The sequence below is a fragment of the Rhipicephalus sanguineus genome, chromosome 1 (assembly GCF_013339695.2).
Source record: "Rhipicephalus sanguineus isolate Rsan-2018 chromosome 1, BIME_Rsan_1.4, whole genome shotgun sequence".
NCBI classification, from domain to species: Eukaryota; Metazoa; Arthropoda; class Arachnida; order Ixodida; family Ixodidae; genus Rhipicephalus; species Rhipicephalus sanguineus.
The window spans coordinates 91,257,125-91,284,177 of record NC_051176.1 but is presented as its reverse complement, the minus strand read 5'-3'; the positions used below and the strand labels follow the sequence as shown (position 1 = coordinate 91,284,177).

The window sequence follows — 27,053 nt, the reverse complement described above, 5'->3', positions numbered from 1 at the left end:
ATGTGGGGCAGATGCGAGCTTGAGGATGCGACGAGTACAAAGGACGAGTAATGACATTCTTGCAACCGCGCGAAAGTAACAAAGGTTGTTTTTCGCTTGTACCAGTACAAGCGAGTACTACAGTTCGATAAGTGCATGTAGCGCTGAAAACATGTACGAAAAAAGTCACAGTTTCGCCGCAAGGGCGAAGCAATGAATGCGATAGCAAGAAAAGCGGCCCGTGATGGACACGCTGCTACGCTGCAGAAACATCTACCCCCTGGCAGCAACTATCGCGCCCGAGCAGACAACGGAAGGGCTTCTTCCTGGGCAAATATTAGAAGAAGCGAGCGAGCTGGCCGACGACTTTTAAATGCACCCGTTGTGCTTCTCGCGCCATCTCAAGAAACGCTTATAAGCGCCTGCCGTCTCTGAGTCCTGCCAACGGTAAAGGGTGTGTATATAACGCTCGCCGTTAGCTGCCTGAAGGATCGGCGCTTTGTGGCGTAGTGGTTAGCGCCACGCGCTTCGGAGCGTGCGGTCGCTGGTTCGATTCCGTGCTTCGGAAGCATTTTTCTGAATGATCTTTTTTGGACTTATATATATATATATATATATATATATATATATATATATATATATATATATAAGTTCGAACGCTTCGCTACAATATATATATATATATATATATATATATATATATATATATATATACATATTTATACATATACGGTGCATGTCGGTGGCGGCAAAAAACCAGCCGAGACTGTCCATACAATTGCCATCGCAATAAAAAAAAAGTTGTGTCTTTTTCTCCGTGTAATGGATGCACCCGCGATTTTCACCCGAAATCTCGAGGAAAAAAAACCTGCGATCATTGCACAAGTATATACGGTATATGAGTACAATGTATGCTACGAAGCTTGAGCTATTTGCTTATACAATACGCGAAACAATGGAATGAGAATTGCCACCGGACACATATATGTAAGCTGAACCGAACATATTGTTTGACCATGCGTCTTCTAGTGATAACGATTTTCCGCGCTTTCCGGCTTTCGTCAATTGCGAGAGCTGCGATCCGCCCACGTTATCAACGGGTTCAGCCTATACCACGAAATCGAGCGGAAGACATCGCTGTACAAAATATATAGAGGCCTTTGATTTTAAACAACGCGAAATAACTGCCGCATATTGTAAATATCCAAAATATTTGGGTTCAGCTAACCAATGCGACAAGCGCGACATTCATTATGCCATAGTAAGTAACGATTTTCGCGTCGCACACACCGTAAATCGCAACGGACCACGACAATTCCTAATGGTATAAAGAGGACAGCATTTACGTCTGTCAGTATGTAAGTGAACGTGTTTTTTTTATCGATTGTTATTACTGATTTTTAGAATAACAGAGAGCTGAGCTAGTTGGTAAGTATTCATTCTGAACAGACAGAGCGTGCAAACACGGACACAAGCCCTGACTTCTTTCTTGTGTCCGTGTTTGCACGCCCTGTCTTTTTAGAATGTTATCACTGACTTCGCTTTTCTTTGCCTTCCTGCTCCTTTGTTTAAGATTTCAATCAGTGCACTCTCAAAGTAACTTTTGCGTCTAAATTACACGACGATGTCGACAGGCTCTGCTAACTTTCGGGCAGAAAACGTGGCGCTCAAGAACGTGTACTCCTCCATGCGCAAATGATGCGCAGCTGTGCGCGTAGGACCTTTTCCTCGTACGAATTGTAATTCGCTCCCTGTGGAATAGGTCATTCGTGAAAAACGGCGTTTCAGCAGCTGTTTCAAGCTGACGGCCACCATAGAGGCAGTGACAGACCACGAATAGAGTTCCTGTCCATGCGCCGTTAAGAACTTCAAAATATAACGCTAATTATCTGGGAATTACACCACTCGTGACACGTCTATGGCGAACTTAAAAGTATGACACAGTGATTGAAGGACAGGCTCACCCTAGGATGCGAGTACTGCATGGCCGATGAGATGAGGTCGTCCAGGTCCGATTTGTTGCCTGGGTAAATGAGCAGGTTGCAGTACTGGCCACGCGACCTCTCCTCGCCGTAGTCGTCAAAAATCACAGTCTCCACGCACTCGTCGAAGGCACCCAGATCAGCTCGAGACATCTGGAAGGCTCCCGTCGGGTACTTGGCGGATGCGTCAATCACTGCGAGCAATAGTTTTCGCGCTGCTTAGATGTTAATGTGCATTGCGGCGGAGCTGACTTATATTTCCCCTTCTTCACGAAATGGCTGTAGCTTTTTGTTGCAGTTTTCTACGATATACGCACGCAAGCATGCTTTTTCTAGGCTTGCATATTTGAAGGTCAAACACGGCTAGAAACAGGTTGAATGTGGCTGCAGACCGCGCAACTTATGGACAAGCTGTGGAGATCGAATTGCCGTGGCACTTTAGTTTGATCATTCTTTGCCAGGGAGAAACAAAAGCCACCTATTTCACTCTGCACGTTGTGTTAATTTATGACACCCCCCCCCCCTTCCTCCCTTTTTCTCTCACTGCAAGGGGCCCCTCATCTCTTCCACTAGTTCAGAAGGGGTCCCCGAAACATCCATGGCTGAGAACCACTGAGCTAGAAAAAATGCTGCAAAATAACAACGCAATTGTTTAGATAGCTTCTGTACACGACAGTGGCAGAACTGAGCAATTTTGCAGCCCTTAAAGGGGCCCTGCTACACTTTTCCAAGGAATCACCGAATGGCTTCGTTACAGGAGTTTATTCCCCTCACGAATCGACTGCCGCAAAATTTTTTAGAATCCGTCAATTTCGAGCGGAGTTATAGGGATTTGTCGCCCGATTTAAGCGCTTTCCCTCTCCTTCCGTACCAGCGAGCGCACTGAAAGCTACGAAAGGGGAGAGGGGGGGATGACAAGGGGACAAGAAGCTACGTCCGTTCGTCAGTGCGCGTCATGACCTCGAGCAATTTTTTTTTTTTCTTCGAACACGAAGCTTACTTTCAGTGTGATCGCGAGCGAGCGCGCGGGCACGTCGTGGCATCCCGCGGCGGCCACGGTAACTATGCAGCCCACGATCTATGCATCCACTGCGAAGCTTCTTTTCTTTTGCAATCGACTATACTCGCGGACAACTTTTCTTGGCAATGAAGGGAAGGCTACAGATCCGTACCACGCGTGTGCTACCACGCGTGTGTTTTCTGCGTGAGAATTAAAAAAACAACAACATTACTATGTTCTACGGGACGCTGTTTGAAGAGAGGGTCAGCGCGCACCAAAGAGATATTTATATTTGTTTTACTTGATGCGGTTTCATTTCGCGTTTTCGCGCGTGTGGAAACGTCGCCCCTTTTACGTGCACCTCACGGTCAAAATGGCGTCGTCGTTTTCAGGTGAGCTCTCGTCACCCTCCAGCTTTTCCGACGACTCGCCGAATGAACTTGTGACGAATTTCAGTAAGCAATGGCTGTATAAGACTGTATGACGGCCGCTCTAATAATTAAACGGCCTTCACAGGAGATACGGAAGGTTCCCAAACCAAAACTAAATTCGAAACGCACGCCGAACCGGACTACTTCGCAGTACATGCGCAGTAGCTCCGCCCCCGTAGCCTCTCCTTCATTGCCAAGAAGAGTTGTCCGCGAGTATAGTAGGGGTGCTGGGGGGAGGGGGGGGGTGAACTTCGCTTCCTCTAATGGAGAGCTGGAGGATAGCTCGGTGGGCCACTTGGTACATTATCTTAAAAGGGTTTCAGTGCACACAAACGGTGACTGAATGAAGTGCTGTTTCCTGTTCCTTCTTCACCCTGTCCCCATCTGTGTGCGTTGTAACACGTTTAAGAGAGAGAGAGAGAGGGGGGGGGGGATGGAATACAGGAATACCCCTAATGGAGCACCCTGCACATTCCTATGGGCACCTGATAATATATTGCGTCGTAAAATGGGTTAGGGAGTCAAATAATATTTTAATATCAAGCAGACAACAACACCTAATGCTATACAAAATTACGAAAACGTTGAACATTGCTTTCTTGCTCGTCATGAAGTCACTTTTCATTGGCTACCGATTTACGGGAGTATCGCAGGAAACGAGATGGCAGGAAGATTAGCGGCTTACAGGCCAAGGTACCCTGACTTTATTTGCACTTTCCGTACCATATATGCTGGATTTGTACGTGCCAAAACTACCATATGATTATGAGATACGCCGTAGTGAGGGCTCCGGAGATTTCGACCACCTGGCGTTCTTTAACGTGCACTGAGATAGCACAGTACACAGGTCTCTATGGTTTCGCCTCCATCGAATAAGACCGCCGCGACCGGGATTGAACCCACGACCTTATTGGTCAGCAGCCGAGCACCATATTTTCTGTGTCAACCACGATCGATGTTCTTCGCACTATGCGGTACAAACTTTGGATCGCTGCGTGGGCTAATAAACAGGAGAAACGTTAACTTCTCTACAAAGTTATAACTCCTGTGGTTCTGCGCAAACCAAAAAATTTAGCGCACTTTCGTCACGCTCCCTCATCGTGTGCAGAATATACGACGCAAGGCAATAGTGGTCACATACACTTGTCAGATTGTTTTATTCTAGTAAGACTTCTGATACGTTCATACTGAATGTGCTACGGCATATCCATGTGCGTTCCAGTTAACATTAACTGCGAAAAAGCTGCTTCAAGCACTGTTAGATAATGTTATGTGAAAGGCTAATGTAATCATTGCAAATTTTGGGCCCATCTTTAGAATAATAATAATATCTGGGGTTTTACGTGTCAAAACCACGATATCATTATGAAGCACGCCGTAGTGGAGGGCTCCGGAAACTTTGACCATCTGGTGTTCTTTAACGTGCACTGACATCGCACAGTTCACGGGCCTCTAGAATTTCGCCTCCATCGAAATGCGACCACCGCGGCCGGGATCGAACCCGCGACCTTCGGGTCAGCAGCCGAGCACCGTAACCGCTACACCACCGCGGCGGACACATACATATTTAGAACTGTAAGTTCAACATGCACCGAACTTAGTAGTGAGCGTTAGCAGGTATAACAGGTATACGGGAATCATTAAACATCATTTTTTTTTTTCGTTCAGTTCCCTTACTCTCACCTTGAAGGTCCGAAGGCATAAGCCAAAAAAAAAAAGAAAGGAAAGAGCGGGAGGGGGCCGACACAAACACGTGTAACCGCTGATGCGAAAAGTGAAAATACCAGAAAAGGTAGACAGACGAGTAAAACGGAGAAACACTTAAAAGTACAGCCTGATTTGGTACAATTTAAGATAGGCGAACAAACGAAATTAAAAATTAAGGTACCAACGTGGCACATACATAGCAGAGAAAAACACAATTGTTCGAAAACGTTGATATACCTAGAATACCCAATCCCTCCCCCTCACAGTAAGAAGCCACTCTTTTCAGCACAGCCCTGGACGACCAGCGAAGACTGATTGACCGGGCCAGCCGGATAGCAGCAGTAAATGGGACCCTGTACCGAGGGATTCATACTCTGGGACTTCACAAACAAAGAGAAAAAGTTTTCTACTACCACTAGGTATATAGCCCGCTGAGTGATTTTTAATATATCTAAGCGATCGAAACTGGGAACAAAAAGATATTAAAAGTAAAGCTGTGCGAATAGCAAAATTTTTGGCGCTAAGCGAATTCGAATATTAAAGTTTGAGTGCGAATCGAATCGAATATTTTTCGAATATTTCTAGAATATTTTTCGAAGACTTCGAAGCGAAATAACCGAAAAAAGTTGCAGAAGCTCCCTAAGCATATTATTATGACATAGCAATATGGAAGCGTTTCTTTTGGCCAGGTTGGTGAACCGTTAGAAGGGCGCTGCTGGATGGTGTTCCCTGGTTGTCTTATCATGAATGAGGAAATGCAGAGGCCGAATTGTATTTATTTACATGATTTGGTGCAATCAATGTGGTGTCGACAACACTTTAGAAGTGAAAGGAAAAGATGCTATTTCCTCAACCTCTCCTCCTCCTCCAACTTCTGCGGAGGCCCAACTGATGTGGAGGACAAGGGCGCGCTCCCTTCGAGTCCGGAGTTCCTAATCTGCCCCATAGACGCCAATGTATAAAAACATCTGAAATTTTGGATGTTGAAACTCTTTGGCGTCCGATTTTTCGGACTTCCTGCCCAAATTTCGGGTCCGAAACGGCATTAATTGAAGTCCCCACCTCTTTCGCTTCTATAATCTCTTTGGTTCGAACCAGCGTTTTCGCGAGTCGATCTGTTTGCGGCCGTTGCAGTATTTGAAAGTCAGCTTTGCCACAATGTCAGAGTGTGATTGGGTGAAGCAGACCAAAAATCCGAAGGAGCCACTCTCACGGCGCAGTGCGGCGATGTCTTTACGGATAAGCACCGGAAATGCACGCAGGTGTGACGGCGACAGGCGGCTAACGCGCCAATACGGCTTAATCGCTGACAACCCTTGTAATAAGCACCTTCAGCTAACTGCTGAGTAGTGCATGTGGCCTAATGCAGTGGTATGCGTATAACCCGAACGCGCCGCGCCGCCGTTCATGCTGCCTCTGTGCGAGACCGCTCAGTGCACCGCACAGACGCGTTGTCTTTGCGAACGTAAGCATCTCGCCATCGCCGCGCCCGTGTGCGGTCAGGAACGGAGTGAGCATCAGGAACACTTTCACGGCAAACGCCTGCGTACGGTACGGCAAGCGCCCCGGAAGTGACGGCGTCATGCAGCTTAGTTGTCAATGTGCTGCACACAACTAGGAACGAGCGGCTTCACGCGGCAGCAAATGCTGCACGTAGGCGGAGATTTTCGTATGGTAGCGCTTCGTTTACGTGCGCACACGTATCGGCCGGGGAAAGCCGTGCCAGTCGTCCGCTCTTCCGTCACAGCGCCTTTAAATTCCGCGTCACCATTTCCAAACGCTCTGTGCGAGAGAGCCGTAATTTATTCCGCATTTTGCTAGTATCGGCGGCGCTCATCACGTGACGCAAAAAGTGGCGGTTGGCACGTATACAGTTAAGCGGAGTTAGTGGCAGGTACCGAATGTATTCACAAGAGCCTCGGCGCGCGCCAACATGCCTGATAAGTGTACTGGGAGGCATTAAAGCTATTTCGGACGTGGCTGTGGCGATTTGACCTCTTGAGCGCAATAAAAAAGCATGAATTCATTTTTTCGGACTGCCCGACTTTTCGGACGATTTCGTGGTCCCTAAGGAGTCCAAAAAATCGGGCGTTGTCTGTATTTACCTTCCGGAAGTTCGAATACTTCGAATAGTCAAATTCCGGTGCGGATCGAATCGAATAGCAAACACTATTCGAAAAATATTCGAAAGTTCGAATATTCGCACAACCCTAATGAAAAGTTATCTGTTCGGTATTCGCGTAAATTTTTACGGTCACTGTGCAGGTAACGTAGTGGTCAGGGAGCGCGTTCCAAAGAATGGTTGCATCAGGGAAGAAGACATCAGTCGTGGTTGTGGTGCCGCCGGGTACTATAGACGATTTTACATAAGACACGTGGGCGCCTCCACCTTGGGCTGTTAGGTAAGTGTTTTCTTCTTTTTATATATTGCGACGTCAATTAATGAGGTCATGAAACGTCCAATGCACAAGCCCAACCGTTTTCATGCGTATGCGTCGACCGTAGCACTGTTCATTTAGTTAAAGATACAAAACGGCAGGGCTACAGCCCAATATGGCGGAGCCGAAAGTCATCCGGAAAATAGTCTATAGGACCTGCTGCTTAGGCGAGAAGAGATCCGCAGTAGTTGTTTAGGCAAGTCGTGCCTTGAGCGTGAGTAATAGATCGAGGAGTGCAATTCTGTTACGTGCGTAATTGACAAGTAAAGATTTTGGTCCACGACAAATTTTTTTTGCCTGTAATGTTTTTTCCTCAATAGACGCCCGCAAAGCAAGTACTTGTATACACACGATCTCAAGGCGTAAGGTTCGACTGATGGCGACGCAGGACAAACAAACAAAACAAACAAACAAACAAAACAAACAAACAAACAAACGCGGTAGTTTCGCGCAGTGACATTTTCTCCTATAGAATAATTCACTTAATGTTATCACGTTCCGTTCCATTTATTCGATTATATAGTGGTGGTAATTATTCACTCATTTAGGTTAGGTACTATTACTAATATTAACAAATAAGGGCCGGAAGTTCTCACGACTTCATAGCCGTAAGAACGTCCAGCCATGAAAGTCTTTTGATCACAACCGATCAAAAGATTGGTGCAAATGCAATTGGCTCTGATGCAGTTACAGGGTGGTTAGAGCATTGTGTCGACTCTTTTTTTCCTTCTCTAAAATTAACCCACTGAAGGGGCTCAAACTAACTGACTGCTCGGGTGCTGTAACTTGCAAGCATGTAAATTTTCGATGTTTATTACAAAGGCTAACGGCAGTCAAGTGTAAGTTATAATAATCATAAAAATATGACCCACAGTTGTGCCCATAGGCGTATCTACCGGAGGGGGGGGGGGGCAAAGAAGCCGCTAGCCCCCCCCCCTCCTCATTGAGAAATGCTAGGGGGGGGCGGAGCACCCCTACTTTTGACAGTGGACGCTATCGTCGGCTGCCCACTGGGAAACCATCAACTGAGGCGAAGTTTTACGTGTCCACAGCAATCACTTAACTATATAATGAAATTTGTCCTGCGCTTCTGGTGTGGAGATTGTCTTTCGTGCCTCACGACTACGCACTGTAGGTTCTCTGTGGTGCAGGCCGCCTATGCGACGCTTTCGCACGGGCCTCAAACATTTTCGATGGAGGCGAAAATGTTTGAGGCCCGTGTACTTAGATTTCAGTGCACGTTAAAGAACCCCAGGTGGTCTAAATTTCCGGAGCCCTCCACTACGGCGTCTCTCATAATCATATGGTGGTTTTGGGACGTTAAACCCCAGATATTATTAAAATATTTATTATACTCATACGACTCCATCTCGCCAGCTGCTATAAGTAGCCGCTGCCAATGTGATCGGCGGGCAGCCTCCTTGAATTACTTCCAGAATAAGACACTGTCCAGCTCTTCCAAAAAATGTTTAGGTATTGTTCAGAATAGTAATGCGCTGTTTAGTGTTCGCACGTCATTTTAACGTCGCGAGATTTCACAGACTTGTGATGTCGCGTAACAGGCACGCGATTTTATGGCACACCGACAATTTTTGATGAATGGCGAAGAACCAATGGCCAGAAATATTTCGTATTATTTTTTTATTTAATCGTGCATGAGTGGTCATTACGCGATGGGCCATTTTGGGGCCATTTGTTGCATCGCGTTACGAGCAGGTGCTGTGTACGTGACTCAGAAAATTTCGACCAGTCATAAACAGTCAACGACCAACGCGAAAGGAAACAATGCGGGATAGTTTAGCGTTATAATGACCCACAATTTTTCGATGAAAATTTGTGCTTACGTGGTTTGCATAGGAGTAGACGGGCCCTCCAAGAAAAGTTGCAAATACAAATAGGATGAGTATAAAGACGCCCCTAATACCACAAGTTCTTACTCTAACAATACTTGTGGTTTTGAAGTTAACGATAATAGTAATACAATAATAGTAACAATAATAACAATGCGCTAGAAACACTATTTCGACTAGGAGCAAACAAGACAAAATATGACACGTAAACCTGAATATGTACAAGAAAGTATGGTACCAATTACTGAAAAGAAAAGGTGCAGTCATTTATACCTACATTAAAAAACTCAATTATTAGTGAACAGCTTCTAGACGTTAACGAAATTTCATTGAATGATGCAAATCTATACTACTGGGGAGGCTGCTATCGACACAATTGTATTCATCCATAAAGTTGTGTGGGTAATGCATAAAAAGTGTTGCTTGCAATACTGTTCATGTATAACACGTATATGTACAGTTGTTCCCGTGTATGCTACGTAGAACTGACTGCACTTTTTCTATAATGTTGTAAACACTGCTAACCATATTCTATCACTGTACATGAAAAATCACACCACATTGAATGTGAACGAAGTTCTTCTCTCTAGATAGATAGATAGATAGATAGATAGATAGATAGATAGATAGATAGATAGATAGATAGATAGATAGATAGATAGATAGATAGATAGATAGATAGATAGATAGATAGATAGATAGATAGATAGATAGATAGATAGATAGATAGATAGATAGATAGATAGATAGATAGATAGATAGATAGATAGATAGATAGATAGATAGATAGATAGATAGATGCTGCCCCCACCCCCCCACTCGCGAATAAGTTGGTCTACGCCACGGGTAGTGCCAGTAATAGCATCTAAAGGCCCTTTAATTTTAAATAGCATTCTTATACCCCTGTCACACGGCACATGTAATGTCATTCGCTGCGAATGACATTCAAAACGAATGTCATTGCGATCTTGCGTTCCGGGTCTACACGGCCATATGAAATGACATTCGCAATTGATGTCAACGTTTATTGGCAGGCGGCTGTGATAACAAGAAGTTAGAAATTGTGCTTTTAATTTACATATGTTTTTCTTGCTTCCGGAGTTCGCATCCATGGCGTGCAACTATCGCTACGGCTACCGCGGCGTCGCTTCACCAAAACAACAGTGAGCGTTTGTAAACATGGCCACATGGCTGACAGGAGGTGGCGCTAGCGTCAAGTCGGAGTATGGGAAAGAGAGTATAGCTGCACAAATTGCTTCCAACATCTCGTTGTACGTAAAAAAAGTTACCGAAAAGTTAACAACAACCTTTAACAAGAATTCTAACATCGTTTACATATACCTTTAACATGCTTTAAGATATCGATGTCGCAATCTTTTGCCAAGCGCCTGTTGACGAGACTACACATGTCGCGCCTGAATGAGTTCGGTGAACTCATTCAACGGGCGAATGCCATTAGGTGTGAATGTCATTCGCTATGCCCGTGTAGCAGCAACAAAAATGGCATTAACGCCTAATGACATTCGCTGCAAATGACATTACATGTGCCGTGTGACAGGGGTATTACTCTACCTCATTTACTTTCGGTCTCATTTACTTTCGGAGGCAGCCTCTTTAGGCTGCCTTCTCGCTATTGAAAACGCCTTTCACAATTTCTCAGGACCTGGGCTCAATCGAATTTGTGACACGTGATTTCCTCAAACGCAGCTGCCCGACGCTTTAGCGCTGTGCACCGAAGGCCCGCAGGTAGCAAGAAATTACTTTTTAGTGTTATCGCGCACTGGCACGCCACGTCTCTCGTAGGCTATGCAAATGGGGAGGAACTTCTCGCGCTTCGCAGTCGCGTCACTAGTCGGCAAAGCGTAACCAGAGGAAAGACTGAAAAAGGAGCCAGCTGCAATACACGACTCATGAGCGGCGGCGCACCACCGGTTCGATCCCTAACGCCAAGTGGAAGGAGGGTTATTTCGACAAGTATGAATGTGCGGCGGGCTCTTTTAATAAGGCCTGAACTAAACTGAGGAAGTTTTCCTTGTGTAGACGTCGAATATGAACCAACAGCGTTAGAAGATGCAATAAGGTGTGCTCTAGAACAGCCGCTTTCAGGCAAAGCAAGCGGACCAGGAAACATTCCTATCGAAATCGTAAAGGAAGTTGGCTTATAACCAACAAGGGTCATCACTAAATCGTATTAACATATTTAAAAGACAGCAGAAAACCTATATAGACTGGAAAATATCAATCCACTGAATAAAAAAAAAGTCGTAGTTTCGCCGTAAGGGCGAATCAGCGAATGCGGTAGCAACAAATTGGTAATGTCATTCGAAGTCAGACTGTAGCAGCTAACTCTTTTAACATTCGACCTGGCGTAACTCAATAAAACGCCGGCGTAAGGAAATGCGGCCGCTGCAGCGATCGAAGCGACCTTCGTGCTATCCACGGCTTCAATGCAAACTTTGCGATGAGAACACAACACGAAGTGCGAGCCATCGGCTGATCGCCTGTGATTATACGGCGCGCGACCGAGCAAAAGCTTCTGAACTTTGATTAAGGGCGCGGTCGCGGTCGCTGGCGCGCGCGTTATCTGGGCAGCCATCAGCGCAGCTCTCAACGCGAAAAGACTGCGGGGAAAGAGCATCCCTCCCTGGAGCGGCCATATTCTCTTACACCCAGCGTTTTGTAGAATTGTGCGAGATTGGATCCCCAAGAGTTAGCTGCCAGCCTCACTTCGCATAACACTACAATTTGTTGCTATATCGCATTCATTTCTTCGCCCTTGCAGTGAAACTGTGACTTTTTTTTTCACTTACGCACAGAATGTGTACCCAGAAACTCTGATCTGAAAGACAGGCACTCACGAACGAAAACAGAAGGAACAAATGTAACCAACTTACGGTATGTAGACGACACTACTTTAGTATCACTAACAATAGAGTTCTTAAGAACCATCACTCTCGCGGTAAAAAATAACAGCGAAAAGGCTGCTCTTTTTCGAAACATAAATATATCTATAATTGTGATAATAGATGACGAGCAGATGGTTAAGATAAACAACGACGTAGCAACGACGTAAGCATAATCTCGTAGAATATTATATAGCGATAGGTTTTTTAGCGTTCAGAATGGACAAAGACGGCAGTCCGCCGCGGTGGTGTAGCGGTTGCGGTGCTCTGCTGCTGACTCGAAGGTCGCGGATTCGACCCCGGCCGCGGCGGCCGCATTTCGATGGAGGCGAAATGCTAGAGGCCTGTGTACTGTGCGATGTCAGTGCACGTTGAAGAACACCAAATGGTCAAACTTTCTGAAGCCCTCCACTGCGGCGTGCCTCATAATCATATCGTGGTTTTTGCACGTTAAACCCCAAATATTATTGTTACGAAGACGACAGCTCTAGAAAAGAAATTCAGCGCAGAATAGGGCTAGGAAAGAGAAATGGGGCGACTTGTAAAGTATATGAAATGCAAAGATGGTAGCCTCAAAACTAAATATTCACTGGTTAACGCCGTTGTATTTCACGAGCCGATGTACGGGTGAGAGTCGTAGACCTCGCGGAAATATGAAAGAAAAAAAAAGTCACAGTTTTGCCGCAAGAGCGAAGCAAACTAATGCGATAGCAACCAATTAGAATGTCACACGAAGAACGGCAAGCAGCTCGATACTTGCAGCGCACCGCTCAAGCGCAGAGGACGCACGAAAAGAACACACACAGGAAGAGCGGCAAATAACAGCAGTCACAGCTCGACACTTGCAGCGCGCTGCTCAAACACAAGGAAGGACGCTCGAAAATAGCGCACAGTTATGCACAGGACGAGCGCAAACTAACGAATGTCAGAGTTGAAAAAATCCATAAACTGGGGGTGGGTGCTCGAGCCGACGTTTCGACAAGTGCATTTGTCTTTTTCAAGGCTGGAAGTTCTAGCTTTGAAGAAGATAAGTCCACTTGTCAAAACGTCGACTCGAGCATCTACCTCATGTTTATGGATTTTTCGCCGAAAGCTTCCATCTTCCACTTCCTGCCTTTTTTTTTTTTTTTTGGATTTCAACTGTCACAGTTGTTACTCCTTTGTGCTTGAGCAGCGCGCTACAACCCAACATTCTTAGATATTTTTTTTTCTTGAAAACTGCGGTGCGTGGAGTGACCCCTCCGCGTCTCCTGCCGCGCGGTGGCGTTCGACGCATTGTTTACTCATCGTTCCACATCGTGAGTGGGTACAGAAATGAGCCACTTTTTAGCGCGTGTCTCAAGTGCATTTTTCCAAATGAAGCAAAATCTAGGAGGTTGCTTTAAAGCGCGCCCTTCGTGTAATCTTGCGGGTGATACCGTACACGCTGAAGCACCTCCGAGCTCTGCGTACCGCCAGCAATAAATGGTGTATATACAAATAGCTCGCCGTTAGTATCCTACAGAACGAATGGCGCGTGGCCGAGTTGGGTAAAACGGCACGCTGCGGAGCGAGGGTCCGCAGATTCGAATTCCGGAGGCACGCTTCGGAATTTTTTTCTACTGACTTATTTTTCTTCGCGGCTTTTATCTATCTATCTATATATATATATATATATATTTTTTTTTTTCATCGCAAGCTTCCATCTTCCACTTCCTGCCGTTTTTTGGATTTCAACTGTCATAGTTGTTACTCTTTTGTGTTTGAGGAGCGCGCTATAGGGGATATAAAGTATTGGGGATGTTATGTTTAGTAATTATGGTGTAAACGCGAAGAAAGTAAAGTGGACGAAAAGATAACTTGCCATCAGCAGGGACCGAACCTGCGACCTTCGAATAACGCATCCGATGCTCTACCACTGACTGAGCAACGTGGTTGTCATTCTCCCGTCCACTTTCCTAGCAGTGTTAGTCAGTGCCGCTAGTAGCCATGACGGCGAGTGTGTAACACTTTTACGAGCTTTTAGAGTTTTACGAGCTTTTACAAGTTTTTACGAGCTGGCAGCTGACCAATAATTCCTCGCATACTGCCTGAAGGCATGCAATCTGCCAGAACGAGACCCTCGCTATGAATGAACGAAAGAAGGGGATTTTTAAGGTCCTGCCGGCGGCAAGTAATCTTTTCGTCCACTTCCCTTTCTTCACATTTACACCATAATTATTACAAATAACATACCCTATCTTTCTTGTCTTCTTGTCTGTTAGTTCTAATTAATGTCGTGTCTAGCAAAGAACAAGGAGCCCTTAAAATTCCCCTTCTTTCATTCATTCATAGCGAGGGTCTCGTTCTGGCAGGCTGGATGCCATCAGGCAGTATACGAGGGATTATTGGTCAGCCGCCAGCTCGTAAAAAGATCACGTGCTTCGTGACACCAGCAGGGAGAAAAAGAGTGTTCCATCCTCGCCGTCATGACTACTAGCGGCGCTGAATAACACTCCTAGGTTTAAATGCACATATATACCCCTTAAAGTGGACGGCAGGATGACCGCCGCCGTAGCTCAGTGGTAGAGCATCGGACGCGTTATTCGAAGGTCGCAGGTTAGGTCCATGCCGGCGGCAAGTTATCTTTTCGTCCACTTTACTTTCTTCACATTTACAGCATAATTACTACAAATACATTCCCTATACTTTCCTTGACTTTCTTGTCTGTTCGTCCTAATTAATGTTGTGTCTAACAACACTATACAGGAAACAACATCATCGGAATAGTTAGCACTGAATGAAAAACAAACACAAGTCGCAAAAAGCATATGAAACAAAAAGGAGGCTTTCCCAGCAGCACTGTATTATTATGTATATTATTCACTGTATGTTATCCTGTACAAAAAAAAGTGCGCTGCCTCAAAGGACGTGTCTCTGGGAAAAACATTTGCTTCAGCGTAGCGCTTTAAGTAACCTGTGGCGATTTATTATGCACTTGTTTCCCGGATGTGACAATGAAGACGGGCCATAAGTATACCACGCCGACTTGCTCAAATGGTCTTCGAGGTTGCTGAATTTTATTCAGTAACTCTACAGACTGCATAGCTGTTGGCAGTCGGCGATGGCGTTCGTGACAGGCTTGAACGTAAGTTTTGACACAAGCGGCGGATTTCGGTCAGTAGTACGATATACGTACCTTAGCAAGAATTCGGTTGAATCCCAAGTGTCGAAACGGAGGTTCGTCGCAGCAGGCGAACACACTTTCGCCACGAATCTTTGCTGGTACGACCAGAAGGTAGGTTTTGCAGCTGGCAGCAGAGTTCTTTTAGAGCGATAGCTCTACTCGTACAAAGCCAGAAGACGCCTCGTTGCATGCTTCTGACTTTCAAGCTCAACCAAGGTCCACGCCGGCAAACGACCTTCAGCGAAATATTACTGCGGCGCGTTCGCGAAAACGAACGAAGGCTCAAGCACGGCCGCGCTAGACTGAGCGATCGCGCTGTCGTCTAGCCCGGCCGTGGCTCAAGGTGATTCTTTCGTGCCGCCACCACCAGAGGCGCTGGCTGCATCCAATCCACAAAATGTGGATTGATGGTATTCAATGATCACGAAGACCATGCGGTCTTTATACAGGGCCAAAAAATACCGAGGGTAAGCGAGTACAAGTACCTTGGAGTATGGGTAAATGAGGGGGATAGATATATGGAGGTACAAGAGAAAGCATCGGTAGCAAAGGGAAAGAGGAATGCTGCAATTATGAAGCACGGAGCTTTATGGGGATACAATAGGTACGAGGTGCTTCGAGGGCTGTCGAAGGGTGTGATGGTCCCGGGGCTTACATTTGGGAACTCAGTGGTGTGTATGAAGTCAGAGGTACAATCAGGAATGGATGTAAATCAAAGGACGGTGGGCCGCCTCGCGTTGGGCGCTCACGGGAAGACGACAAATGAGGCTGTAAAGGGTGATATGGGATGGACAGGCTTTGAAGTGAGGGAAGCTCAGAGCAAAATGAGATTCGAAGAGAGGCTGAGGAAAATGAAGAAGAGTAGATGGGCAGAGAAGGTTTTCAGGTATTTGTATAGAAAAAGCGTTGACACGCAGTGGTGAAAAAGAACTAGGAGGCTCGCCAGTAAATATACGGCTAGCAGTGCGGGCGATAGGGCAACAAGGAGCATTAAGCGGAAGGTCAGAGAGGACTTATTGGAGGCAGCGATGGAAAAGAAGCCGGCTCTGAGTAACTACCGAAAGGGAAAAAACGAAATAAGAAGGGAAAGGTTTTATGATAATTCAAGGGGAAGCGCTTTACTGTTTGAAGCAAGGTCGGGCTGCCTTAGAATGCGTAGTTATAAAGCGAGATTCAGTAACGAAGAAGAACAATGTACATGCTGCGGGGGAACTAAGGCAACGATGGAACATGTACTGATTGAATGTGGCGATATTCACCCAGGTATACGTGTGGGCAGGAGTCTACGTGAAGCCTTGGGTTTTAGGGACAACAATGGAAAGCTGAACACGTCCGCGATAGAAATAAGTAAGAGACGGTTAGAGTATTAGTGGCAGAAAAGTAGAGATAAAGAACAAAAATAAATAATGGGGGAAAATTAAGGTCATTCTGCCTTAAGAGGCAGAGAGATGGACCGTGAATTTATATTTTTTGGTATAATAACATAATTTAATCAATGTAGATAAGGTATTAGGCCAACGTGAAACAAGGAAGCTTTTTTTCTTTTTTTTTTCTTCGAGCCTGGTGGCAGACATGCCACCGCCCCGTTTTAAAGGGGACGCTCATAGCATCCATCCATCCATCCGACGCCTCGCGTTGGGCGCTCACGGGAAGACGACAAATGAGGCTGTAAAGGCCGATATGGGATGGGCAAGCTTTGAGGTGAGGGAAGCTCAGAGCAAAATGAGGCTCGAAGAGAGGTTAAGGAATATGAAAGAGAGTAGATGGGCAGAGAAGGTGTTCCGGCATTTGTATTGGAAGAGCGTTGACACACAGTGGAGAAAAAGAACTAGGAGGCTCATCAGGAAATATACGGCTGGCAGTGTAAGCGATATGGCAACAAACAGCGTTAAACGAAAGTCAGAGAGGCAGAGCGGCTTTTTTTTTTTTTACTAGATGGCAGCGATGGAAAAAAAACGGCTCTGAATAACCACCGAAAGAGCAAAAAGGAAATAAGGAGGGAGACATTTCATGATAATTCGAGGGGAAGCACTTTACTGTTTGAAGCGAGGTCGGGTTACCTCAGAACGCGTAGTTAAAAAGCGAGATTCAGTAAAGAAGAAGAACAATGCAGGTGCTGTGGGGAAGATAAGGAAACGACGGAGCATGTTCTGATTGAATGTGGAGATATCCACCCAGGTGTGTGTTTGGGCACGAGCTTACATGAAGCCTTGGGTTCTAGGGACAACAATTGAAAGCCGAATAAGCCCGTGATAGAAATAAGTTAGAGACGGCTACAGTATTGGTGGCAGAAAGGATAAAAATAAATAGTGGGAAAAGTAAGAACATTCTGCCGTTAAAGGCAGGGAATTGGGCTGTGAATTTGTTTTAGGGGCGAAGCTCCTTAAAGCGGCACCCGTTCGTCCCTCGTAGTTGTCGTAGTCGTAGTGCGTAACCAGTCGTAACGCTAGTACCAGATCTTGACCTCCAAGGTGGTGCCGGTGGGAGATTTTTCCTGTGTGTTGTTGAACAATAAAAAATTCGCAGCGTGCGCGTTAACTAAAAGCCGAATTCTTCTGTCTCTCATTCCCCATTAGCAGCCATTGGCATGTTCCTGTAGGAAACGTTAGTAGAAGTATAAGTGTAAGTGTTAGCTAAAAGCCGACTTCTGTCTCTCATTCCCATTAGCAGCCATTGTTTACCTCCAAGGTAGTGCCTGGTGAGATTTCTCCTGTGCGTGATTAAACAATAAAAATATTGTTCAAAACGCCGTTGATTGATGAAATAAACCAACGAAAGACGCCAGATGTTTTCTACAAGCAAAACGAAAGAACGCCAGATGTTTCTAAAGCAAAACGAAAAGACGCCAGCTGCTTAACGAAAGACGCCAGATGTTTTCTAAAGCAATGGTTTTCTAAACAATGAAAATTCACAGCGTACATGTAAAATTAAAGTGAGCTGCAAGTCGTCATAACTCATCGAACCTTTAGTATAAACGCGCCCGATCTCACGTCGGTGATGATGTACTGGGCAGAATTCACGGAAGATTCACGGTTTACCGATGAACCTCCGCAGCTTCGCCCACTCATCATCATTCACTCCGTGGATATGCTGTGATTTTTTTTCTCTAGTAAGATTGATTTAATCGTAGTAGTAGTAAAAACATTTATTGCCTATATAACGTTTCTGGGCATGTGGGTGGGGTCCTCAGTCCAGGGCTCCACTGGCCTTTGCGGCTCGCTGGGCTTGGTCGAGCAGAGCCAGCTGGCTCTCCCGATCCTTGCTAGCAAGCCAGCTCTCCCACTGCCTTGAGCGAGATTGTGTCCCCAAAAGGGGAGAATTGACGTTTGGGGGCCGCGATTGGCATTCCCACGTAATGTGGGCGAGAGTTGGCCGTCCTCCACACCACGGACAGCTGCGCGCGTACATTGTGGGGTGTATGTGGTGTTGTCTTTGTAAGTGAGGGTAAGTGTTAGTTTGCACTCGACGCCAATGTCGCGCCTGTTCTCCGTAGTAGACAAGGCATTACGTCAACCTAAAAAAATAAAAGCGTTTTCTTTCGTTTTTTTTTTTCTCTGTCGAGCCTGGTGGCACACTTGTCACCGCCCCGTTATAAAGGGGACGCTCATAGCATCCATCCATCCATTCACTGCGCGTTCGCGCCTGGAGCGCCGACGGCGGCGAGCAGCGCCTGTGTGTTCACGTTGGCTCTCTTGTGGCGGCGTAACGTCAAAGCGTGTAGACTTCTCGTCGTCCTTGTCTAAACCAAGACACGCAATAAAGTTAAATCTCTGCAAACCAATGGTCTCGTGTTTACCCAAAGCAAGCAAAACCGAGATATATCGCTTGACAAGCATGGTTTAACCGCCTTCAACCAAGGCAACCTTTTTTTTTTATACAAGACAGACTGCACACGCTGAACGGCAATCCCCGAGCTACTTGCGGGGGCAGAGGTGCGTTGTGGCCCTATAGGTGTTCACTTGTAGGTCGCAATTCATTGTCTGTTCGCTGCAGAACGCCGTCGTCTTTGACGTCTTGTTGGACAAGTTAAACAGGTGCGCGCAATAGCGAGTCGGCGTCTTCGCGTGTACGACCGGACATTTATCCTACGGTCACGTCGTATTCGTGCATCGTGCAGTCGACTAAAACGGTCTCTTATCACGACATTACAAGGGCGGCCATATATAGAGGTAAGGTAGAAACTTGGCAAGTGCCCAAACGATTAATTGGCATTCTTTCTACATAGTGGTGTAGTTAGATTCTGGGCGCGATAGTGTGCAACTTGAGTAACCGACAACGCCCACATTGATAGGCCCACATTGAGTAACGCCCACATTGATAGGCACTGAGCCGTGCTCCCAATTAGGGCTGCAGAAGTTGCGCCTTTTCCTTTCCTCGACCTCTCCTCCTCCTCCAGATTGACGTCACTCACGTCAGCAATGTTTTAACAAGAGGCTCAATGAGAGAGGCCTTTTATATTTTTACTTTTTTAGTGGGGGGGGGGGGGTGGCGTCATTTCTGCTGTAGAGAAATGTGGCTTTGTAAAAAATCGCTTTGTTGCTGATAATTACTTTGCAAACCTAAATAAGTTCAAGCTCATCGGAAACGGCTACTTCTAAACAGCAGCAGAGCATCACCCAGCCGATGGAGCAATTTCTTAGGCTGTGATCTCTGCCATGTTCCCAAATATGTCCGCAGTCAATTTCTTGAGCATTCATAAACACTGCGAGAGAATTATGCGGAAATTGGTCTAAAACCTCGCAAGAAGACGTACATTATCAATTTTTACCTGAAAAAGGTGAATGTCCGGCGCGCGGTGAAGGATGTCTGGCTGATCTGCGTTCTTCTACCACATTGGATGGCGGGGACTGCGCGGCGGGAGGTGTTCTCGCTTCAAGTAATAGGGGCTCTGGAACATGTGCGGAAGTTGCGAGGCAACTCTGCCCTCTTTTCTGTCGATGAGGCAGCGTCTCTAATCAACTTCGTGACTGGAATGAATCGATGGTTTGACATCGATAACACCACATAGAGTGGAAATGACTGTGAAATTCCCGTTTCCACGCAAAAACGACGGCCGGCCACTCTGGCTTGCTGCAAAGTGAATTTTGCGACTACGTGAATGCAAATCCAAAGGTGTTCAGTAACCGCTGACGTCAGAAACTTGACGGATGAGGCGCACGCTATCATTAACCACAAGGTCGACAGCGGAGACAGTCGATGCGAACTACGTCCGTACTAGGAACAGTGATCCCATAAAGGCAATCTACGGTATCACAGTTGCGAACAGTGAGCTACTACATGTCGACCAAATTCACCGGATATAATTCGTCAATCGTAATATGTGCTGAAAAGTTAAACGCTTTTGGAGTGAAGATTTGTTAACTTGATTATTACGTGCTTTGGTGTATATCCTATGTCCGCCTCTTTGAGTAATCCAGTTCAAGAACTATAGAATTGTGTTTTTTTTTACACAGGCTTATTCCATTGCTGTATTAAATGATGTGCGGACTATTCGAGTACATCAAAGGTTCTCTACTTGAAATATAAGCACAAAAAATACTGGACAATATCATAAATAGTACGTCTTCTAACAGCCAAAATCGGTTCACCCGTTTCGAATAGGTCGCCATGCTATGCAACGAAACGATGAATAAATGCGTAGCTATGCTATCACGTCAAAGTGTCCCAAGAATTAGAAAGAAATGAAAGAACGGTGAAAGACAGCCTTCCGAAAATTAGTGAGGCGTTTGCATCAAATTGGCAATAAAAATAGGGGCTTTACTGCACGGAATAAGCTCTACCTGACAAAACTTGTGCTTGGCGAATGGAAAGCATTCCATTCCCAAGAACGATTTCTCGAAACCACTTAACGCCGAGTTCCAATACGACAGCCACACCTCCAACGCAATATCTATGTAAGGAATAACGAGCACGCGACAAAAGGCGCGAACTGCTACAGTCATGTTTATTAGCAGTGGATAGCGCAGCTTTAACACAGGACAAGGAAGAAACGCTGACACACAGGACAAGCGTTGCACGCAACTCTCTTGTGTGTCAGTGTTTCTCCTTTCTCCTGTGTTAAGGCTGCGTTATCCGGTGTTTATAAGTGTGAACCAACTAGCCCATAATTTATAATAATTGTTAGGGTTTTACGTCCCAAAACCACGATATGATTATGAGAGATGCCGTAGTGGAAGCCTCCGGAAATTTCGACCAGGGGTTCTTTAACGTGCACCTAAATCTAAGCGCATGGACTTCTAGCATTCGGCCTCCATCGAAATGCGGCCGCCGCGGACGGGATTCGATCCCGCCACCTTCGGGTCAGCAGTCAAGCGCCATAACCACTAGACCACCGTGCCGGGTAACTAACTAGCCTAGCAACGAACTTTGTCATGCCATGGTCATGAACATTTTAGTGACCTCTCCGCATAAGCTGGTGTGACGAGCCGGACGGCCGAGCAGCATCAGCCGTATAACTACTGGATTGAGGCCTCCGACAAGCGCAATACGGAAGCAACCAGAGGAATAAGCTTCCATGACTGGCCTCTTTTCAGTTTTCTTAATAAACTTGGTCCTCCTCCACTTATTGGAACGCAAGCACAAATATACTGTAGCACTTGCAGGTACATTTACACATTTTAATGTTGGGAGGCATCAACTTCCACCGAAAGGTGGTGTCTCCCAACGCTAGCGAGAGTTGTGGCGCACTTTCATGGCCCCGGCTTTTCAAAATAAATCACCTTTAGAATACTGCAGATGTCGCGATTTTCATTTTTATTATCTTTTTGAATTGCGGATGGTCATGTGCCACATAAGTTGTTGTTTGCGGCATTAAACTAGTTCTAACTCACTAAGAATATATCGAATATCCATGCCGACAGACATAAGAAATTTCGCATATTTGATGTCTGTTCGCTAATTAACATTCTGTTCAATTATTGTTGGGGTTAATTTCACGGCACGTAACGAAATTGCAGAATCGGGGTCACACAGTGTTTAAGGCACATCAAAATATATCCTTAAAATTTGTTTTTCAGCTTTCGGTTGGAATTGTTGAATGGCTCTTCTATACTAATTGCAATCGTCCGTTCATATGGTCTGACTTTTCAGTCGCACACTATTACTATGCCCCCCAGTTAATCTTTTTCACCCTCAGTTCATTTCTTTCTTGCAGTGCATTATATGCGCGTTTCTGACAACCAGGACTGAGAGCTCGGCTGGTTGCTGCGACTCCACGACGTGAAAAGCAGCGCTAAAGCGTGGACAAGAATTGGAACAATCAGAATGTGGGTCAGCGCCTCACTGTGATTTCTTGCCCACATTTTATGCGTTTTTTTAAAGCATGGAAACCTACTATCCTAAAAAGAAGCTTAGTAAAAATCTTGTAACTGGAAGCAAAATGTTAGTTACGAGAGTTGTTACTACGCCTTAACGGTTAATAACTTATTTCAAGCTTTTCAGTAACACTAAAGCCTTACGGGTGTAATAGAGATAAGTTGGCAATAGCTACTACCTCGTCTTGCCAGTGGTCCATTGTGCTGAATGACGGTAATTTTCGGCGAATTGTAGTCATTGGTATGTTATACTCCCTTGTGTACACGTATGCTTTTATAGAGCGTTTAACCACTTACCCAGTCCTTGATGTACCTTTACGACCGTTATCTGTCAATAATTACTGAATACAATGAAAAATGAACGTGTGAGACAGTCCGTTTCTTTTTTTTTTCTTTTTTTTTTTCGTCGTCATGCATTTAAACTGAAACCGCTTTTGAGAGTGGCCACGAGTCTGACACAAGCTCACTTTATCTTATAATGGTAATTCATGTATTTTCATAAAGCTTACAAGGTTCTGGAGCCAGTAAATTAGCCCGATTAGTAACGGTCACTACCAGTTATAAATAGGAGTTGTTACTAACGCCCTCGTTACTAACTGAATTTGCTAAAGCAGATATAGATTATGTGAGAAACGATTAGCAACTAAACACCCTCTTTCTTTTGCACGGCTCCCCAATTTCCAAACCGTCCCCCCCCCCCCCCCCCCCCCCCCGTGGAATCAGTACAATCATTAGATACTGGGCACCATCGTCGTCATCATGAAGTGGTAAGGAATGTTAACCACAGAGCTCTAGATAAGGAGACAGAAACTCTATAACAGTTTCGCCTCACCACAAGATTTACAGACAAAATTAGAGCGGATATCAGAAACTCGCGCGGTTAATTGATATCCACGGCCACAAGTAAAGGATGCTCGAATAAAATATAAGTACATCTCCAGCACGACATCCCACGTCCAGGTATAGTCTACAGCGTCCTTCCAGAGGCATTTCTAAGCTGTACAATCAAACGTACAACAGGTATAGACGCCAAAAGGGAGAATCTGACGTCCTATTCGTTAGATTGACTGTTACGTGAATAGACGATAAGCAAATGTCCGTAAGCAGGTTTCTTACTACTTTTAGAACGCCGTGTCTAACGTTGTTCTGTTCGCGTTCGGAAGCAATGCGATCGAACGCGATTGCAAGGATGCACATGCCCCATCCCTCTCTACGCATCATCCTCCAGCAGCTGTTGCTCTCCAAAATGGGCCCCAGCTTGTTTTTGTTTTTTGTATCAATTAAACTTTAGGTCAACGAGTTTCAGTAGTTTCCGAAAGCCTAATTGAGGCATTTTTCACGTGGCATACTGTAGAGAAGCTAGAATGAAGAGCTTCGAAGGCTTTTTTTTTTTTCTTGAAGGGCGGAAAATTTGAGGAAAACCTGATAAGACAGGTAATCTTTTAACCCGCTACTCCGCTCGCAGGAAAGGGGAAGAAAAGAACTATGAACAGTGGGAACCGAAAGGCCCGCTCTCAGCCGTGAATGTAAGCCTGTATGCAATATGCCCAATATGCAAAAGTCCCAGTGACACGATCGCACAATGGCGCATTGCCAATATAGCGCTAACCAAGCGACCCATGCCTGTCGTTCACAGGAAGTTCGCAGACGAGAGCTTACGTGGGCACGATAGGCAAAAAAAAAAAAGTATGCAGTAACACACAGGTCCTTGCGATGGAAGCGACGGCAACGCAAGCGAGCGTTGTGGCGGGCACGTTATGCAAAAATTCACAGGCTGCCTTATACATATTGATACATCTTGATAGTGTGACAGCTTAGGACGACTCGAAGGCGAACATCGTATTCTGCCTCGAATTTTCGTTTGGAAGAAGAGCTCGCGATAGTGCGACATCTTGAATATTAAGTAGACGGCTATCAGTACCGGTCGGCACGCGTTCCCTGAAAACTGCTCTCGGTTATACCGAGCCTTTCGCTGTTGGCTTTTGCTGGTAAAGTCCTCGCTCATTTAGGTCCAATTTCAGCTGTCTCCTTAAATACTACATGTCCCTCGAAAACCGCAACGACGAAGACGGGACAAGTAATGTTCCTGTCTTCTTCGTTAATGGGCGACATTTTTCAATCGTGAGCGGTGCCTTGGCAGTGGCAATAACTATATTGTATCATTTTTCGTCTCTTTCGTCCCTTTAATAGGAAGATTTCGTATATCACTGTTACGTATATAAAATATCAAGCGAAAGTTTGCAAAAGGCGCGACACGGCCTACTGCATGAGAGCGGGAGGTGAGGGTGCGCACGTGCAATATTTAGGAACCTGCACACTCGCTTAGTCACGTATAGGAAATCAGCATTACTACACTGCACAAGCCAATAGCTGGCGCGCTCTATGCGCGCTGGCGCAAGCTGGTCTTGCTCAAAGAAGGGATGAACAGCGCAGACAAGGGACCAAGAAAAGAAAACACGAGGACGAGCAGTGGTTCTCGTGTTTTTGCTTTCTTGGCCCCGTGTTTGCGCTGTTAATACGTATGTACCTTCTTTGAGGCATATTCGCCTTTTCGGTCATTTTGAAGATTGCGATAGAAGCAGCACGTGTTGCACCCAAGAAACTTCCGGTCACTTCAATTATCACTCTCTAACGCCGAAGCAGAAAGCGTGTTTTTTAAGTTGTGCCAGATTAAGGAAAGACTCTTGTTCCGCTTTTAGGTAAAAGAAAGGCGCTTAAAGTGAAGGACTACCTCATAATGTTGTGTGTGCAGCTTAGAAGAATATTTATTTAAAAGATTTGGCCAGAAACAGGGAGAAAAGTGTAGAAAATGTGCGGGCCACTCGCTAAGGCTTTTGTTTCGTGCCAATGCTTCTAGGCTATGCCGGCGCACGAAACCGGAAGCCGTCCAGCAGCTTTGTTTATAAACAGCGAAAGGGTCTATAGCCCGCATTTCGCCGCTTGTTCTGGTCTTGCTATCTGCAGCGAGGACTATAGAATCGGCGCGTCGCTGCAAGCATCTGATGCCACATTTTCCATGAATCACTTTAGGGTATGTCAATTGAGATGTGTGTTAAAAGGCTAAGCCAGTGAAAGAACACCGTCGCTTCAGTGAGGCGTCGCGCAAAACGCGATAGCATAGTCGTTAGCGATCGCCTGATGATAACCGTGTACGCCTACAGCCACAAACCATATCCCGAAACGTCCACGGTTCACACTGCCGTGGTGAACGTTTGCGTGCTTCGCACCATCCGACACGAAATGGTTTTGCGAATCCGGGTTCCACGACTGCAACGCAATCTGTTTCCGGGTCCGTCGAAAAGCGTCGCGCTCTGCGCCAGCATGACTTACATCGCAGCGCCCATGGTTCCAGGTTGCGGACTCCTCGCATCACCTTGAGAAGACCGATGCTGCACTCTACGGAGACGTTCGCTTCCAGGAGCTTGCGCGTGAACGTAGGCGGCGCCCGGTCCATGGCGTTGGCGATCCACTCCCTCAGCCTCTGCACGTAGTTTGGTTGCCCACTCTCCGGAGAAGTCACGCCGGCTTCTTCGCTACTGCCAAGACAAGGCGTCGACACGCAGGCACAGATAAAGATGGCCAACGTGAAAAGCCATGTAGCGGGCGATAAACGCGTACTGTTCGCCGGAAACATCGCGGTGACCTCTCAATACGCGAAGGATCTGTAATCCCTGCAAAAAAGAAACAAACAAACAAGAAGAATAAAGCTGATATTAATTAAGAGCGGAATTATCTTGATGGGCTCAGCGGTGACGCCGTTACGTACTCTATAGGCGTCCGAATATGTTTTCTTGTAAGTTCAGTACCGCATCGGCTGCTCGCTTCTTGGAAGACCTAAATGAGAGAACAGCACCGTCGCATGTTCGGCGAACGGTGGGAGCGATTACCTGTACTCACTCGCGGGGCAGTCAGGCGAATTTCTAGTCTCGCTCACTTAAGAATCTGCTCATTGTGACGTATAACATTTGGTGCCCGTCGTCACATGGACCGACACCTCCTCCTCCGCTCCACTCCTCCGGAAAAATAAAATGGAAGCGCGAGTGCAAGGGGCGATTGCGTCGTCTCCCTCGCCACGCCCCTTGCTTCACCTTCCGCAATGCGCGCGTGACAATCGGCGCGCGACTGCAGCTTTCCAACTACTGGGCTGCGTGGTCCCTTCTTCCTGGTGTGATGAGTTTGCTGCACGCACTTACACGATTTACTAACTTCTTCGATTACCACTCTTTCTCTTTCGCGTAAGCGGGGTACACCCCGGAAAGCGCTTCTGAGCATTTAGTTTCACACAGGCGAGCGCGAAGTAGTTCC

General features: G+C 46.0%; 1 protein-coding gene across 1 annotated transcript in view; it reads right to left on the bottom strand.

The window, feature by feature from the left end:
- LOC119393966 (nose resistant to fluoxetine protein 6-like) overlaps nucleotides 1–26,644 on the bottom strand; it is a 104,989-nt gene extending 78,345 nt beyond the window's left edge. The window contains exons 1-3 of the mRNA XM_037661173.2: nucleotides 26,515–26,644; nucleotides 26,079–26,419; nucleotides 1,944–2,155 (exon numbers count right to left, since the gene is read on the bottom strand). Of these exons, the coding sequence (XP_037517101.1) occupies nucleotides 1,944–2,155; nucleotides 26,079–26,382 (516 nt within the window). The 5' untranslated portion in view covers nucleotides 26,383–26,419; nucleotides 26,515–26,644. The remainder of the gene's footprint in view (nucleotides 1–1,943; nucleotides 2,156–26,078; nucleotides 26,420–26,514) is intronic.
- Nucleotides 26,645–27,053: the final 409 nt, after the last annotated feature.